This window comes from Procambarus clarkii, chromosome 26 (assembly GCF_040958095.1).
Source record: "Procambarus clarkii isolate CNS0578487 chromosome 26, FALCON_Pclarkii_2.0, whole genome shotgun sequence".
NCBI classification, from domain to species: domain Eukaryota; kingdom Metazoa; phylum Arthropoda; class Malacostraca; order Decapoda; family Cambaridae; genus Procambarus; species Procambarus clarkii.
This window is the reverse complement of record NC_091175.1, coordinates 19,257,797-19,276,878: the sequence shown is the minus strand read 5'-3', so window position 1 is coordinate 19,276,878 and position 19,082 is coordinate 19,257,797. Positions and strand designations below refer to the sequence as shown.

Genomic DNA, 19,082 nt, shown 5'->3' with positions numbered 1-19,082 from the left:
ATGCCTATATATGCACAATATGCTAATATAATATTAATTTATGTTTAAGAAAATTTCTATTTTGAATTAACAGTATGTAAAAATTTATGAATGCGTCTGTGGGGTCGACCACTGGATGTAATGGACTTGAGTCGAGGACGGGTTATTACAGGCTTCACCCACGTACCTTAAATGCAAATAATCGCCAACAGAACCTAAACATCTAACATATGCCTAATACACTGAACTCTAATGTATAATATTCATTTATATATGAAAAACTTTTTAACACTATTCGATAAAACCGATGAACGAGTCTTTGGGGACGGGAGGGGGTCGGCTGCCGCTTTAACAAGCAAGGCCTGAGGACATGTTGCATTAATTTCAACCGTGCAGCTTTGGCTATGGAGCTGTGTTTCATGATTAATAGCTTCAGCTATTCGAGTACATTTGTGTTTCAAGCTTAATCATGACAGCCCTGGGAGTACAGTTCATGATTAATGACTACAGTAAAGTATCGATACATTGTGAAAAGATTTGGATGTATTTCATCATAAGACAACACCACAAATTTCAACTATTTTTGTAGCCAAATGTGGTTACAAAGGAGTTTAACCAGAGGGTCGTATTCTAAACGACCTAAAAATACGGGTCGTATTGTAAATTGCCTGAAACGCTATAGGTATTAGTGGCTTTAGGTATTTTATGTACTAGCTGTATCTGTAAATCCAACATTATGTTTGTAACTCATCTTCAATGTATGTACTTTTACCTGAATAAAAAATCTAAATATAAATCTAAAGGAAATCAAACCTTGATTAGTCTTTTTGGCTTCAGATGGCCCTTAAGAGGTCAATAAGAAAATCCGTAGAGCGAGGTTAGGAGGATGGAACCAGCGTCCTTAGCCTCCTCAGAGTGCATGTGACCAATGACCCCCAGGACGATCGTAAGATCACACCGTTTTGCTCCAAAGATTGTCTCAGATTGATCACGCTATTGTGGTGTCACTGTGTGAATACAATATTAGTATTTGCAAAGTAAATATTTACTGCATAAACTCTTGGGGTATCAATGGGGTATGAGGAGGAACAGGCAAGAAATTCTGCTGCGAGTTGACTTCTAAGAACGGCTGGGTGCTGAAGAGCTTGGTAAAGATTTCCTTCTGATGGTGGAAAATTGTTACTGTTGTCGGCTTATGGTGTCCTCTATATGGAGCCGCCCTTCCTCCATCTGAGGAAAGACGAATAATGAGGAACGGCTCCGAATCCGGGCCAGTATTTCATTAAGCATTTACACAACAAATGACGAAACCTGTACATCTTTCCCCAGTCATTCCAACTCTGCTTGAATTTTTATGTAAGTTCATTAGCTCTGAAGCACGATAACCATGGGTGGTGAAGTTTTGAAGCTCCTGAACACTAATATATATCAACAAGGCCGCCATGATTGAGAAAATATGTACAGATATTTTAAGGGGATGTGTAAACAGTTTACGAATTCTGGCTCAGGTAAACAGTGTCTTCTTGACTCTCGAGGGCGGTACCTCGCTCACAAAAAGTAAGCTGTGAAACACAAGCAATTCACCAGCTAAAGGTGACTTGCGTGTACCATTAAAACCTTGCAAGTATAAAACCAAGTTTTGCTTGGCCCTAATTATATTGCATGATAATGCAATAATGGAGGTCATCAAGAACCTGTCACGTGAAATCCAAGTAAAGAGAAGACGAGCAAAGAGAAGGATCAAGACAGGAAAGGGTGCGAGTCCAAGAGTCCAAATGCGTGGGCTCACCAGAATTCAGAAGAGACAAGGAAGAAGAGAGGATAAACGGCTCAAGAAGGCGACCTTGGGTGTTCATCAGAACATCACCCCAAAGGGAATGACGACAATTGAAATCACCCAGCAGGAGCACAGGCTCCGGCAAGGAGTCCAGTAGGTGTTTCAGATCAGGAAGAGAAAGGGGGACACTCGGGGGGAGATAAATGGAACAAACTGTGTACCAATTCCCCACAAAGATACGAGCAGCAGAACAATGGAGAGGTGAAGGAAAAAGTAAGGGGACAAAGGGAACATCAGTGCGAATCAAGAGAGCAGAAGAATTAGGAGCCCCAGCAACAGCTGGAGGGGGGGGGGAGAGAAAGGAATAGCCACGAAAGCGACCAGGACGAGCACCAAGCATCGGCTCCTGGAGACAGACACAAAGTGGCGAAAACCGCGAAATCAGAAGTTGGAGTTCAAGGAAATTAGCGTAATAACCTCGAACGTTCCATTGAAGAATAGACATCGACGAGAAGAGAAAGGACAACAACAGAGAACAAGGAAGAAACAAAGGCGAAAGAGCAACATAGCACGTTAAAGAAGATCGAGGTCAACAAAGTCAGGGTTAGGGGGCATGGGTAAACTGAGCAAAGACGGAGGGAAGGAAGCGGGAGAACAGACCTGAGGTGGACGGGCGGGGTCCGGAGGAGGATGAGGAAGAGGAGGAGACAACCGAGTGGAGCAGTCAAGGACAGCAGCAGGAAGAGGGGGAGTAGAAAGAGAGGAGCACACCTCAGCAAAGGCAGCAACCGAGAGGGAAGCGGGGGCCAAAGAAACCTCCATAGCAGGAACAGGGGGCGTAACCACCGAAACAAAGCGTTTCTGCCCGAAACGCTTTGCGTAATAGTGGCTTTAGGCATTGTATGTACTAGCTCTATCTTTAAAGCCAACAAACTTTGTAAAATCTCTATGTATGTACATAACCTAAATAAAAAATTATTAATTATTATTATTATTAAATGGGAGGGGAAGGAGCGATAGAGGCAGAAGTAGGGGCCGAGGAAGAAAGCGAAGTCTTCTTACCCGCCGGGGAGGAGGAAGGAGAGGAGCCAGGCTTACGCTTCTGACTTTAAGAGACCGGTGTCCCAGCAACTACGTACTGGGCAACGAATTCCAGTGTCTCAACAGGAGAAGCTGAACGAGAGTGCACACGAAGGCCGTTCGGAGAGAGATGGACATCAGCCCGCACCGACATCAGCCCGCACCGACAGGCAGCGGGGAGAGTCCATAGACGGAGGAGAAGGATGGGAAGGAGGATCGGAGGGAAACGAGAAAGAAGACACAGGAGACACGACAGACCGGGTAGAAAGAAGGGGAACCCCAGACAGAAGACCAGGTGGGGGGACCCTTCGGGACAACTCAAAGGAACAGGAGGGGGCAGTGGGCGTATCAGGGTCCAAGGCCCGGAAACGGTTGTGAGTCTGAGGAAGGTGGGAAGGACGAGGAGAGGAAGAGCGCAACACGCGAGCATAAGAGACGGTAGCATAAGGCGGGAGCCGGCGAACCTGTCGCCTCGCCTCAGGAAAAGATAAACGCTCCCGGTGCTTCAAGTTGAGGACGGCTGCCTCAAGCTTGCAATGGATACACGCACGGGAGAAGGTAGGATGGGCCTCACCGCAGTTGAGGCAACAAGCCTGGGGAGAAGCGCACTCTGACTTAGAGTGACCTTCGCCCCCCACACAAAGGACAGAGAAAGACAGTCACAGAGCAGCGGAGGGCACCATGCCCAAACCTCCAGCACTTGTTACAGAGCCGAGGAGAAGGAATGTACTCCTGGACAGAGCACCTGGCACCAGCAAGAATGACAGAGGGTGGAAGGGTCCTACCATCAAAGGTAATCTTCACAACCCGGAGGGGTTGACGGCGACGACCACGAGGGGGACGAGTAAACGTGTCTACCCGGAGGACAGAATGGCCCTGGGCCTCAAGGATATGCTGAATATCATCATGGCAGTCCTGCAGATTCCGAACACCGGTCGCAACATGGGGCAGGAGGAGAATAGTGCCAACACTGGCATTCAACTGAGCGTTCTTGGAGACCCGAACAGGGGTCTCGCCAAGGCAGGATAAAGCAGCCAAGCGGGAGGCCGCATCCTGAGAAGCAGCAGCAACGACATGTATACCGAGACGAGTGGGGTTGAAGGTGACAGAGGAATCCACGGAATCAACAAGGTGCCTATGAAGGAAGAAATCATCAGGAGGCACAGAATCAAGGGGGAGATCAAAGTATTTGACCCACGAAGCGGGACCAAACAAGGCTTGATATGCATCAGAACGGGAAGGAATCGAGCGAGTGCGGCCGTGTCGAGACGGCGTTGAGAACCCCCAGAGAGAGGGGTTAAAAGGCGCACTAGTCACAACAAGAGACTGAGCCGCGCCAGGGGACGAGGTAGTCACCACTGGGGGCTTGGGGCTCGACCCAACCACAGAGGAGGGAGGGGAGCCGAGGGGAGTAGTCAGAGAGGTCAAAGGAGGAACAAGATCGGGGCCCAATGCAGTGGAGGCTACAGAGCCCGGTCTTCCAATACAGACCGACTCGGGAGCTTGGTCGCCCACCCCACGAGCCTGAGAAGGTAAATGAGGAACAGAATTAGACATAGGTACGAAGAGAAAAATATTCATTCACGTGCCCCCATACCCACCATGGAGCCACAATTAGAGGCAGGACACCCAACAAGAAGCCATCGCCGATCATGCCGGGGTCTCCTAGGGGTGCGTCGTGAGTATACGCCCCACAAACGCCACCTTAAGAACCGTCAGTCCGTCGAAATCGGGTTCAGCGACGAAAGGAGGATTGACAATAAAAGGTTCCCCTCGCTCTCGACGTTGGGTACTACAGTTCTACGGGTGCAAGAGTATGCCTCCCCAAGCACCCGGGCGTCTAAATAGAAGAAGTCTAAAAGAATAACCAAAACAAGCAAAAGGTCGGCAGGAAACGACAAACAGATAGGAGAAGAGGGGGGAGAAAAACGAAACATAAGGAAAAGGAAAACCAATCTGGCACAATTAGAGAAGACAGCAGCAGGAGCATAAGGCCACAAAAGGACAGAGGACTGTCCCATGGAGCATCACACTCCGGCAGCCGTCCACCAAGCCCCCTCACGGCGCTATACACCTGACAAGCCCATCACTATACACCTCATATGCTTAATAATATACACCTTACCCTAAAGGTGGGAGTGGTGGGAGTGCTTAAACACTCCCACCATCCAACAAGGCAGTCACCTCAGAGAGGCTGCACTCCCCCAGGTACCCACCCCATCAATAGTTAAGTACAGACAAAGTATGACTGTTTTTTTCAATTTTGCAGACATCAGTGTATAATGTTTTACAATATACAGCAAAAACAAATATTTTATTTTCATTTACTATGACATTGAAAAATTCATTGTGAGGCAGCATTGGTGCAGTACCATGTGGCACTTTTCTTTGATGCTAATTCCGACCCACCCATGTTGGGTACATACCTAACAACAATTCCTGGGAAAAATGGGTGACACTAGCCCTAAGCATCTTTCCTCCAATCTTGGTCAGACATATTTCCATTTATAGAATCTCACCGATTTCATGGATCAGTCGCTATGGGACCCAGCTTCCCTAGATATAGAAAATTGGGACCAGTCCCAACCCACTTTTGTGCACATACCCCAAAGCAATCAAAGTGCAAAGTTGGACGAGAGTAGCCCCAAGCATTTAGCATCATTCCTAAGACAGACAAACTGACCGACTGACAGACATCCAGTGTATTATATAGAAATAGATATATGAATTTTAAATCCCATTTTTCCAGCATTATTTTTGTAATGCTGATACTCTTGCGACAATTCATTGCTATGTGGAGAGCTCTCACTGACAGTTTAATGTTTGCAGGATAAAGCTGACCAACCACAGCTTAGATTTGCTGCATAAAGCTCCCCTAACACACTTTTACTTCTTTATGAAGGCATAAAGTAGTTATGTTATCAAGCTGATCTTGACAATTAGCATCTACCTACGTGCACAAGTACACGTTATCACTGCCAAGCTCCTTATGTCCATTGGAGGAAGAGGAGTCATTCCGGAGAGAAACATGCGAGTAATATAGTAGAAAGACTACAGATATCTATTAATGCAATATTTCACTCGTTGAATGATAATATTCCCAGTATATATTATCTTGAGAGATACACACACTACTACAGTCATCCAGAGCAGCATCTCACCGTTGTGCCATACCTCTTCGGCACTCAGTCTAAGGGTCACAGGGCGTGCCATACAACCACCGGAATAACTAGCCAATAAGCTTTGCTCGAACTAGCAAAACTGACCGTAGCTAATGCTGCGCATTTGTCGCGAGCCCTGCACTGCTGTTCTCAGTTAAAATTTTATATAAGTGATAACGTGTAAAGAAGAGGCAGGCGCATCTCAAGAGAGGGGCAGACGCGCGCGCACACGCGCGCGCACACACACACACACAGACAGAGAGACAGACAGAGAGACAGACAGACAGACAGACAGACAGACAGACAGACAGAGACAGACAGACAGAGACAGACAGACAGACAGACAGACAGACAGACAGACAGACAGACAGACAGACAGACAGACAGACAGACAGACAGACAGACAGACAGACAGACAGACAGACAGAGACAGACAGACAGAGACAGACAGACAGACAGAGACAGACAGACAGACAGAGACAGACAGACAGAGACAGAGAGACAGACAGACAGACAGAGAGAGACAGAGAGAGGTGGGGGGTGGGTTGGAAGGGGGGGGGGACGGGGGCAGGCGCGTCTCAGAGACTCGTGTTAATCTTGCTTCATATCATGCATAAGGGAAAATAGTCAGATGGACAACTGCCACCATTACTGCCCCCCCCCCTCCCATTGCTTCATCACCCACCACAACCTACAACTACCCCCCTCCACAACCTACAACTACCCCCCTCCACCCCCCACCTAACTACCATGAATTTCTTCGGATTTAACATCTACCTTCTTCCCGAAATCACCCATCTCCTTGCCGAAGCTGTCCTTCTCTTTCTTGAACTTTTCCTCGTCTATTTCCCTCTTCTTTTGGTCCTCCTCCGTGTCTTTGCCGGATGTCTTATCGACCTTCACACTCTTTCTGCACTTTTCGAGTTCTTCAAGAGGATCCGTCACACTCTCGTCGTCAGACTCCGCTTCGGGCTTGCCATCTGAGGTCTCCTTATACTTAATCTGAAATGTTATTAGCGGGTCAGTGATTAATATTTGTAGGTCAATGGTTATTGATTAAAATGATTAATAAGTTAAGAATCAGTATTAACATGTCAGTGATATTCTGCGAGTGGTAGATATTCATAATTTAGTGTTATATTTAATACAAGAACACACTTTTTTAATCATTCTAAATATATTTGTCGAGTCTCTGCTTTTTCCACTTCAAGTGCTAGATCTTACGACCTCTAGCGCCACCTCCGCCATCGGAAATGTCTCAGCATTGACGAATCGTAAGCGTAAAGCCTCGTGCATCCTTAGTGTTAACTGATCCCGAAGTGTAGCAACACTAGGTACACTGACCATGGCCGTTCCTCCGTTCCTCTGGTCCTCCAGGAAGGGCCTCACGAAACGATAGCTTTGAGATATATATATATATATATATATATATATATATATATATATATATATATATATATATATATATATATATATATATATATATATATATATATATATATATATATATATATATATATATATATATATATTTTTTTTTTTTTTTTATTGTGATGAGTGCAAGTCGATTACGACGCTAACAAACATACAACATAGCCAGCCACAACATTATTTTTTACTACTGTTAACATAACGTTTTAACAACGTCATGACGTTTTTAATAACGTTTTGAATACGTTGCCTGTGTAGGGAGTCAGCACAGTGTATGTGAACCAAATGGCAAATAGAGATCATTTCAGAGTAAAAAATAAATCAATAAACAGCTTTGTTTGACAATATGTAAACAAGCACTTCAGCACAATGTTATAACCAGTACAACAATGTAAACACGTTGTGGTAACTGTGTTGGCAGACAAAACTTTTTCATCGTAACTCTGTAAGGCTTCAACAAACTAATGTAATGACATCCTCGCCACTGCTAGTCCATCTGTTCATCTTCTGGACGACTCTACCCATCACCCACCTCCTATAGGCCTAGACAAGGTCAAATTTATTACTGATTTGGTTAAGTAACTATGCACCCTATGGGGTCAATAGCTGTGCAACAAGGGGGACAAATATACAGCATCTAGTAAACAAGACCAACAAATAATATAGAGTTTGAAAGGTACTTTCAGGCAGGGAGATTACCTTTGTGGCTACGTATCTTCATAACCAGTCCGTGATATTTGTTTCTATTCTTACTACTCCAGCCTGAACAACCATACTTTGTCAACCACCTCACCCTAGCAGCTCCCACCAGCAGCTCCCACCAGCAGCTCTCACCAGCAGCTCCCACCAGCAGCTCTCACCAGCAGCTCCCACCAGCAGCTCCCACCAGCAGCTCGCACCAGCAGCTCGCACCAGCAGCTCCCACCAGCAGCTCCCACCAGCAGCTCCCACCAGCAGCTCCCACCAGCAGCTCCCACCAGCAGCTCCCACCAGCAGCTCCCACCAGCAGCTCCCACCAGCAGCTCTCACCAGCAGCTATCACCAGCAGCCCCCACCAGCAGCCCCCACCAGCAGCCCCCACCAGCAGCGCCCACCAGCAGCCCCCACCAGCAGCTCCCACCAGCAGCGCCCACCAGCAGCCCCCACCAGCAGCGCCCACCAGCAGCCCCCACCAGCAGCCCCCACCAGCAGCCCCCACCAGCAGCTCCCACCAGCAGCCCCCACCAGCAGCCCCCACCAGCAGCTCCCACCAGCAGCTCCCACCAGCAGCTCCCACCAGCAGCTCCCACCAGCAGCCCCCACCAGCAGCTCCCACCAGCAGCTCCCACCAGCAGCTCCCACCAGCAGCTCCCACCAGCAGCGCCCACCAGCAGCCCCCACCAGCAGCTCCCACCAGCAGCTCCCACCAGCAGCCCCCACCAGCAGCCCCCACCAGCAGCGCCCACCAGCAGCGCCCACCAGCAGCTCCCACCAGCAGCGCCCACCAGCAGCTCCCACCAGCAACTACCGCCTATACAGAGCCCCGTGTGGGCACCAGGAGGTAAAAGGCTGGTTTTCATAGGCAAAACTGACCACTCTTCCTTCTGGTTTAAAAAATAGATCCCAATAACGCTATTGAAGGTACAGGATAAGAATTAGGATTTGGTTTGGGACCGAGGATTGGGAAAGAGGAATGGTGCCCAACCACTTGGTGGATGGTTGGGGGACTGAACGCCGACTTGTATGAAGCGAGACCGTCGCCCTACCGTCCAGCCCAGGTGGTTGGACACCAAGAGGGCGGAAGTCTGACAAATGTTTGCTGAGAAGTGCCTCCTCCTTCTCACCTTAACAGGGTGACCCTCGTCGTTGACGTAGACACACTCGCCATGAGACCCGCCGTCTTTGTCAATGATCTTGGACTCGGCGGTTCCCTTGCCCTTCCTCCCCAGGTTCAGTCTGACGAAGGATTTAGCAGCCCTGGCCAGTTCCAGGAGGCTTAGCGCCAGCAACACCGCCAGCAGCGCCGCCCTGGTGGTGCAATATGACTCGCTCTTGCGTACCATCTGCAACAACCCAAAATAAAATAAAATTTTATGGGTATTTAATATAAAAACAATGATTTTTTTGTTTGGAATCGTTAAAAAAAATCTTTTTGATGTATACTTTACCTAAGTGCAATAATCGTCGTACTAGAAAATGGAAGCGGCTCACGAAAGTGATTTACTGTCCCGTTTTCTGTTTTGGGTCCTCTGGCAGGTTAGGATTAACTTACCTGTCGAAAAGGGCACTTTAGTACGGCAGTTTCTTGACGTTGGGAAACCTTAACATCAGCATTGAATCAACGTTGATGACGTAAATTCAGCGTTGCTCTAAGATATTGTGTCCACTGGGATGTTGATAACATATTAACTACATTTATTGAGCGTTGATCCTATGGTGACTATAACGTTTTTAATCAATTACGTCATTCGAGCATGCGATGATTAGTCATCAACGAGGTCTCGCGTGATGTCATCGAGTCGACGTTATAGAGGTTATAATTCCAGTGTCAAGGGGCCTGATGGCTGAGTGGACAGCGCTCAGGATTCGTAGTCTTAGGGTTCCGGGTTCGATCCCCTGTAAAGGTGGAAACAAATGGGCAGAGTTTCTTACACCCTGATGGCCTGTTCACCTATCAGCAAATAGGTACCTGGGAGTTAGACAGCTGTTACAGGCTGCTTCCTGTGTGCGCGCGCGTGTGCGTGAGTGAGTAAGAGAAAAAAGTTGACAGTTGATAGGGGTTGAAAGAGCCAGAGCTCAACCCCCGCAAGCATAACTAGGTGAATACAACTTGGTGAACATACACACACACACGTGTACGTAAATAGGAAATAATAGCCCATAAATTAGAAAACATTCAAAAAATGTCATCTCGATATTCCAATCCCAAGCCAGAACTCTCTAAATAGCGAGTTATTATTTCATGGATTAATACACTATTGCATTTTTCTCTCGCATACACACTTGGGATTATATTGTAATTACATCAACACTGCATCAGTGTTGGTTCCTGTGGTTGACAAACCACAGACTCATGTGGTCTCAACTTAAGACTCATGGAGTCTTAAGTTGACAAACTTAAGACTCCATGAACTCACAAATATCACGCATTGTTTGGAAACACGACAACCTGCATACCATGATCACCTGCTTCTTTATAATAACAAGTGACGAGAGCTTTGGGGGGGGGGGGCCCTTGCCTGGTGAATACTGCTGGAGAACAGTCTTGGGGCCCCTGTTATGGTGAATACTGCTGGAGAACAGTCTTGGGGCCCCTGTTATGGTGAACACAATAGAAAAGCTTTAAACCTGAATAACCTGAACGACTCAAGCGGCTAGTAGAGTTTAACTGAAAGAAATGCAATAATATAGCTGGGTGGAAACTTACATAAAAATGGACAGAGATGCGAGTTCAGGAGGCTGATATCACAGGAACGGTTTAAACAAGATATCAAACTATTTATGCAAGTAGTCGGGGGGGGGAGGGTTTCTAAGTGCTAATATTTTTTTAAAGCATTTAACGTAGGGCTACACCCAACTAGTTTATGTTAGTCCCATACCCCAGACCATTCCCCATACAAAACTAGTTGAGGCTAGCGCCGACCATCTGGCCTGCAACTTTGCAGAGAGACATTCTATCTTATAGTATCTATACTATAAGAGAGAATGATTTCCTTCACTCCTCATCTCACAACGTTGACGGGATTATAGTCGATTGTATTTACAATCTTAACGAGAAGTTTCTTGAAGGCGAGAGGTAATTACATTGACAATAACTCCCAACAGAATTAGGACGAGTCCAATACGGGCTCACCATAGCCCGTGCTACTTGGAACTTTTTGTTCCAAGTAGCGGATCTTAAACAACAACAACATCCCAACAGAACCAAACCAACGCCAAGATTCGACCCAAATATCACAGTAACAAGGTTATCGTGAACAACCTAATTTAATTACGGGATCACCATAGCCCGTGCTACATGGAAATTTTGTTCTGAGTAGCTGAATCTTAAGCAACAACAGCCAAGATTCATTAAGCATATCTGGTTACCGACTACGAAATCTGTACATCTTTCGTCGATCTTAGTCTGTATTAAACAGTTTGCGAGCTTCGAGACTTGGCATCCTAAATGATTACTGTTGTAGCAGCTACTTCTTAAACTATGGTACTTATCGGAACAATATGATTGAACGTGCAGGCGACGAGTCTCAATAACGTGGCTGAAGTATGTTGACCAGACCACACACTAGAAGGTGAAGGGACGACGACGTTTCGGTCCGTCCTGGACCGCAATCGACTTGAGAATGGTCCAGGACGAGCCGAAACGTCGTCGTCCCTTCACCTTCTAGTGTGTGGTTTAGTCAACATGATCGAACGTACAAAAATGAACTGTTGAACCCAAATAAAGTTCACGTTTTTTCTATTAATTTTGCAAAGGGAACGACAAAGTGCCAAAATCAAAATTGTAAACATTCTTAGGCCTAGTACTGCACGTGAAGGCATTATATTCAGTCTAATACAGTACAATAGGCCTAGGAAAGTCTATTTACAGCTTGGACTGGTTAGATTCTTTAGTTGCCCCTCTCAGTTACTCAGTGTACCATCTGGACTAATAGAGAACGGCAACTTTATTGGGTCAAATAGTCCATTTTTGAACGTTTGGACTAAATAGTTGCTGTAAGTATATTTATTATTGGAGGTAAATACACGTCAGGATTCATCAAGTATTTACGCTACCACATACGAAACCTGTACATCTTTCTTCAATCATGGTGGCTTTGTTTTCATTTATGAAAACAGTTTATGAGCTCCGAAGAGCTACGAGATTGTTTATAACAATAACAACCTTGGGTTGTGAAGCTTCCAAGCTCGTAAAATGTATAACAAATACTCTCGAAGCCGCCATGACTATGAAAAGATGTAGAGGTTTCGTAAGCAGCGTAAATCCTTGAGGAATTCAGAACATTGTCTGGTTTCCTTAACACAGCAGACGTATATCACAAATCCTGAGAGGTAAATAACGTAGTATATCCACCACAAAACAATTGACGCATGTCGTAGACCAAAGTTCAAGGTGCGCGTCTAAGGTTACCCGGGATGCTGGTTCGATTCCCGTCTTGTTCCAATGATTTTTTCCAATGTCACGAACGTTGACAAACAGAGCCCAGAGGCACGTGCCGGAAGCTTCCACATCAACATCCGGCTCAGATCAGCAGCAGCCACTCCACCACGACACAGTTGTACGCGGGAGAACAGTCCACAATACCAAGATGTAAGGACACACCTGCCAATACACACGTGTTTTATCGACAAGCAAACCCCCTGTGATGGTAAAACACATGTGGCGACAGAGAGAGAGAGACATGTTGACAAAATAGGAACTACTTATCAATATAACAGGCGACATATTGACTATTGAAAAAGTAACACTAACATGCCAGCCTTAACATACTCAAATGTAGTCTAAATGTAGGCTACATTAGTTATACAATATGACAGGTTATTGTAGCAGTTTGCCTTAGTTTTTACCGCGATTGTATTTAACCGTTCTGTAAACAGGGCATACAGACTGTACCTGGATTGTATCTGAATGGGGTTCTTGGATCTCTTCTACTCCCCAAGCCCGGCCCAAGGCCAGGCTTGACTTGAGAGAGCTTGGTCCAACAGGCTGTTGCTTGGAGCGGCCCGCAGACTCACATATCCACCTACATGGACTTTAGGGAAGGGACCTTTACACCAGATTCCTCTATTCACCCAGCAGGAAATAGGTACCACGAGCTAGGCAACTATTTAGTATTGCATTCTGGACGATGTTACTAGGCCTAGGGGTCACTTGGGACACCATTCGAGCATTAGACTGAGATAAAATTATTTATAACTCACAAATAAAACTATTATATATAGGGATTGACGAGAAGCCTTTTAGAAGCATGTGATGTACATTTGCAGTAAAAAGGCTCCCATCCACTTCTCTACAGCTCTCCCCACAACCCGTCCTCGACTCTAGTCCATTCCCATCCAGCGGTCGGCCCCACAGACGCATTCATAAATTTTTACATTCAAAATAAGAATTTTCTGAAATTCAAATTAATATTATAATAGCATATTGTGCATATAGAGCATAGGTTAAGTTAGGTGTTTAGGTGCTGTTCGCGATTATTTGTATTTGTTGTACGTGGGTGAAGCATTTATAGCGTTGTCGTTCGAACAAAAGTCGTCAGCGAAGCACTTGTTCCAGAAGTGTTCGGACGTCATCAGTTGTGAGCGTGTGTAAACCGTTTTTCATTTATAAACAGTGGGTTTGGCGGGAGCATGGAATAGACTGTCTGTGAGGACGGGTTGTTGGGTGTCTTTGCGTTCGCAATTGAGTCAAGAGCCAAAATGATCAGTTATTTATGTTATTGATTACCCATTGATGGATGAACCGTCTTCACACTGCAGGCACCCTGCTCGTTCCCCCCTTGGACATCGGTTCCATCATTACCTCTCTCCGCGCCGTCGTTATTCTGTGTAATGCGCACAGCGTTACTTAGGGGGCTGTTAAGAGTTTTTATTTAGTGTTGGTCTTAAGCCCTGTCAACCTTTAAGCGAGGGTCATTAGGGGCCTATTAACCTCTTGGGGATCATTAAGGCCTATTAACCTTTGAAGGGTTATTAAGGCCACCACAATAGCTTACTGACCAACCAGCAAGTTTGGTGTTAGGCATAAATCCTATCACCCTCAAGGGAGACATCTCCCGTCACGCAGGGTGCAGTCGCACCTCCACAGATCTCCAGTATCAGCTCTTGATACTGGTAATGGCTCAAAAGGGCCACCACTTGCGGGCTATTCATGCCCGTGCCACCTTTTCGGTGTCTTAATCTTCATCAATCAATCAGTAAATCAATCTATCACCCTCTGGAGGGTTATTTAGAAAACCAGAAGACGATCCAGGGGGTTCCTTGCTATTGTGCTCTCTGCTGGTACCTGCTAGGGTTTTTTTGTGCTCACTTGCTCACCCTTGTGGGGACGTTCCGCAAGGGAGAGTAAGCTTCACACCTCCTTCCCCCTCTCCCATCACCCTTCCCATCTCCCCTCAACTTCCTCGCCCCTCTTTCTTTCTTTCTTTCTTTCTCTCCCTCCCTCCCTCCCTCCCTTATCCCACACATTGGGCGTAGCCGGGATATACGCAATGTGTGAGGGTGTATTCGCAATTCTCATAAACGATTTTGTGTGGCATCGATATCATTAGACAAAACCCATCGAAATATTCCTGCAATCAATTATGTATTTTCTCACCTATAATTACTGTAGACAAATATATGTCGATACTATTGTTTCGGCTGTTTAATACACAAACACGGTGGACTCCTACTCCTGTTAGGCCCTTTGAGGAGGGTTGTAAAATACCAAAAACAGTTCGCAAATATAGAAATTCATAGACATAATGAAATCACAAAAGCTTGATATGTCTATTTAAAGCTCATGGAGCACTGTGAGAGAATTGAACTCTCGACGCACGCATTGTAACCCTCCCCCCCCCCCTTACTCCTTGTTTACTAAGGAGAGAGGTACTGAGAGGTCAGGTGCGTTAACAACTTGTCCTGGCCTCTGAACGATGGTTGGTATATTTGCCCTTGCGTGAGAATGTCTTAAGACAGTTTCTAGCCCGCAAGGGAAGGGATGGGAATTATGAGGAGAAAGCGCCAAGCCACCATGACTATATAGCACTTGGAAGGAACTGAATAAGACGTCTCTTGTGCCAGGCAAGTCCACTACGGGCTCACCATAGCCCGTGCTGCTTGGATCTTTTTATTCCGAGTAGCTGAATCTAAAAACAACAACATTGGAAGAGATCAGGATTTGGGATGGGATGGGAAAAGGGGGGAATAGTGGCCAACCACTTGGATGGTCGGGGATCGAACGCCGACCCTGTAAGATATAATGCCGTCGCTCTGCCGACCAGACGAAGTAAACAAGTTCCCCCGCAGATTACAATCGTGACTAATTCACTCAATCCTTAACGCGATGCTCTTCAAAACAAAGCCAGTGGGACGTTCTCAACACCCAACTTAGCACATCAGACCTTCAGTCTTACATTCTGTCAGAACTACTTTGGGTCAACGTATTATGAGGTCAGGAACAACTAGCCCTTGGATGGTCCATAGTGGTCCCCTTAACCAAGGGTCAGGCAGTGTCCAAGCGGTCACCTACACAGTTACCGACCAAACCCAAATGTACCATACACATGTAAACACTTAAGGGACACACTGACCAAAGTTAGTAATTATCAAAGGCACCAAGCCGGGAAGAAACACGGACCAAATAATAATACATATTGGAAGGAAGGCGAGGTGGTCATACCTTGACTGTGTCGAGGGGACGAATGGGCGAGAATCTCCACTGCCTGAGTTTATACGTGTCCACAATCTTGTCAGGGTTGCCAGAAACAGCTGCACAATACCCCTCATCAACTCTCTCTTTCTCTGCATCTTTGATTTTGTTCCATGTTGAGAATACATTCTCACTCTTTCAAAATATGGAGGGTTAATAAGGACTATTAAGATCCTAGAGAGCTATTAACGCCTATCAGCCTCTGGAGGGTTATTGAGTCCTATTGATCTCAGCAGGGTCATTAAGGCTTAACAACCTCTAGAAGGTTATAAGAACCATTCTCTCGTTGTTTATTAAGGCCTATACCGTCTGGAGGGTTATTAAGACCTATCAACCTTAAAAGAGTTATCAAGGATTATCATCCTATCAGGAAAAACTAAAACAAATCACTAGTTGACACTTTCGGTATTGTTAGTGTTTTGGGCTGACATTTGTCAACCCTTAACAGTAACAACAGAACATAGAGTTGTTCGATTTAATTAAATAAAGCTTAACTAAAGCGATGGGCGTCCTAGTGGTGATAAAACACCCAACGAAGATAGGAAAGAAGACAACAGTGGCTTCTTATTAGGGAACATCGTCCAAAATTTGATTCAAATGTTTCCCCAAATTTACCTGAAGGCCAGCATCTCTCTCCAGTGGCCTGGACGTGGGGAGAGGAAGCCGGCGGCTTGCCTCAGTGTTCCTGTGTATATACACCGAGATTCAGGGTATATATATATATATATATATATATATATATATATATATATATATATATATATATATATATATATATATATATATATATATGTCGTACCTAGTAGCCAGAATCCACTTCTCGGCCTACTATGTTGTTATATATATATATATATATATATATATATATATATATATATATATATATATATATATATATATATATATATATATATATGTATATATATATATATATATATATATATATATATATATATATATATATATATATATATATATATATATGTTGTACCTAGTAGCCAGAATGCACTTCTTGGCCTACTATGCAAGGCCCGATTTGCCTAATAAGTCAAGTTTTCCAGAATTTCAATATTTTTATCCTTTTTTTTCTTATGAAATGATAAAGCTGTTCATTTCATTATGTAGAGCTAATTTTTTTTAATTTGAGTTAAAACTAATGTCGAGATATGACCGAACCTAACCAACCCTACCTAACCTAACCTAACATAACTAAATCAATAATTTATGTTCTTAATATATAATAATAATATTTAAAATAAACCAATAGGAAACAATTTATTGAAAATAAAGAAAATCACTCGGCCTATTAGGCAGATCGGGCCTTGCATAGAAGGCCGAGAAGGGCATTCTGCAGTTGCCTTTGTACTAGCTCTATCTTTAAATCTAACATTATGTTTGTAAAACAACTATGTATGTACTTTCTTGAATAAAATTTACTTACTTACAAAAGGCCTTTTGACCTATACGAGGCAGCTCCTATTTACCCAAACGAGCCAGCTTCTATTGATCTATACGAGGCAGCTCCTATTGACCCAAACAAGGCCGCGCCTATTGACCCATACGAGGCAGCCCCTATTGGTCCAGTCCCCGACCGTCCAAGTGGTTAGGCACCATTCCTTTTCCCTGTCCCATCCCAAATCCTTATCCTGGTCCCTTCCAAGTGCTATATAGTCGTAATGGCTTGGCGCTTTCCTCTGATGGTTCCCTTCCTTTCCAATTGGTCCATATGAGGCAGCTCTTATTGGTCCATACGAGGTAGCTCCTACTGGCCTATACGAGGCAGTTCCTATTGACCCATACGAGGCAGCTCCTATTGGTCTATACGAGGCAGTTCCTATTGATCCATACGAGGCAGCTCCTATGGGTCAATACGAGGCAGCTCCTATTGGCCCATACGAGGCAGCTCCTATTGGTCCACACGAGGCAGCTCCTATTGACCCATACGAGGCAGCTTGGGCTGGATGGTAGAGCGACGGTCTCGCTTCATGCAGGTTGGCGTTCAATCCCCGACCGTCCAAGTGGTTGGGCACCATTCCTTTCCCCCGTCCCATCCCAAATCCTTATCCTAACCCCTTCCAAGTGCTATATAGTCGCAATGGCTTGGCGCTTTCCCCTGATAACTCCCTTCTATTGGTCTATACGAGGCAGCTCCTATTTATAGCCAACAGTTGTGTGTTTTCCCCATACTATTATGTGGTAGCACAAGTAGTGAACATGTATATTTTTACATTCTAATTTATATATACAGGAGTTTTTACATTCTTGTAAAGCCACCTTCGACAAGCCCTCGGCTTCCTGTCCTCGTCGAGGCCACTGGGGAGATAGTGGCCCCCAGGTAAAACAGGTAAATATTTTTGACCAGACCACACACTAGAAGGTGAAGGGACGACGGCGTTTCGGTCCGTCCTGGACCATTCTCAAGTCGATTGTAACTTGAGAATAGCCCAGGACGGACCGAAACGTCGTCGTCCCTTCACCTTCTAGTGTGTGGTCTGGTCAACATACTTCAGCCACGTTATTGTGACTCATCGCCTGCAGGTAAATATTGTTTCGGTCTCTCAAGTGGGACCATAGTTAGCAAGTCTAGCATAGTCCCCTCTCCGGTTCCATGTCGAGATGAGCTACCATTCTCCCTCTATCAGAACACGTGGGGATCAGAGGGGTGACTGTGATATTCTCTGAGGATCCTGGGAAGCAGGAGAAACCGTGTCTCATCTCTCAACACTCTGCCAGACAGCGCAAATATTATGCTAAAACTGTTCCTTTCCGATCACCCTGGTGGGCAGGGCTAGTACCCTGCTGATTGTAACTATTACTGTGCATCTTATTGTTTCCTGGTAAGGACATTTCTGAGTTTACCTGAATTTATGAGGGGTCACCATCTCTCTAGGAACCTCGACGGGGGACAGGAAGCCGACGACTTGTCAAACGTTCCTATATTGTTCCTAAGGATTTTTTTAAGCGTAATTTTAAACTGGAGTTTGCCAGATCAAATAAATCTCCAGCCACTAAGGACGAAGGGAGAATAGAGCTGACTAAATAAATTGAAGATTGAGTACAATTACTATTAGCCGATATGGTTTCTACGGGTCTCAGGGGATAATCAGTGGCCAGCAGCCTAAACAGCTACAAGTCACAGCGACCAATGTCATTTGGTATTTACGGTTTTGGCGGGTAGGCGGTTCCAAGGGCTTATAACTGTGGGTGAAAAAACATCCTCTCTTTCCTGTTCCGCATTGAGACTTGTCGAGCATGAAGCCAT

General features: G+C 45.3%; 1 protein-coding gene across 1 annotated transcript; it reads right to left on the bottom strand.

The window, feature by feature from the left end:
* Positions 1 to 187: 187 nt before the first annotated feature.
* Positions 188 to 19,082, bottom strand: LOC123756848 (uncharacterized). Its single transcript, XM_045740230.2, has 5 exons — positions 18,984 to 19,082; positions 15,791 to 15,955; positions 9,252 to 9,470; positions 6,775 to 6,999; positions 188 to 1,209 (listed from the first exon to the last, which is right to left on the bottom strand). Exons 1-5 carry the CDS (start codon positions 19,080 to 19,082, stop codon positions 1,159 to 1,161), a joined length of 759 nt encoding a protein of 252 aa, XP_045596186.2. The 3' UTR covers positions 188 to 1,158.

What these genes read in the sequence shown, in the direction of transcription:
- LOC123756848 (XM_045740230.2), bottom strand. Translation starts at nt 19,082, where the DNA reads ATGGCTTCATGCTCGACAAGTCTCAATGCGGAACAGGAAAGAGAGGAT. An exon ending in GTCCCCTCGACACAGTCAAG is followed by an intron (nt 9,471 to 15,790) that starts GTATGACCACCT and finishes GGGTTGTTGCAG; the next exon opens with ATGGTACGCAAGAGCGAGTC. An exon ending in ACGAGGGTCACCCTGTTAAG is followed by an intron (nt 7,000 to 9,251) that starts GTGAGAAGGAGG and finishes ATAACATTTCAG; the next exon opens with ATTAAGTATAAGGAGACCTC.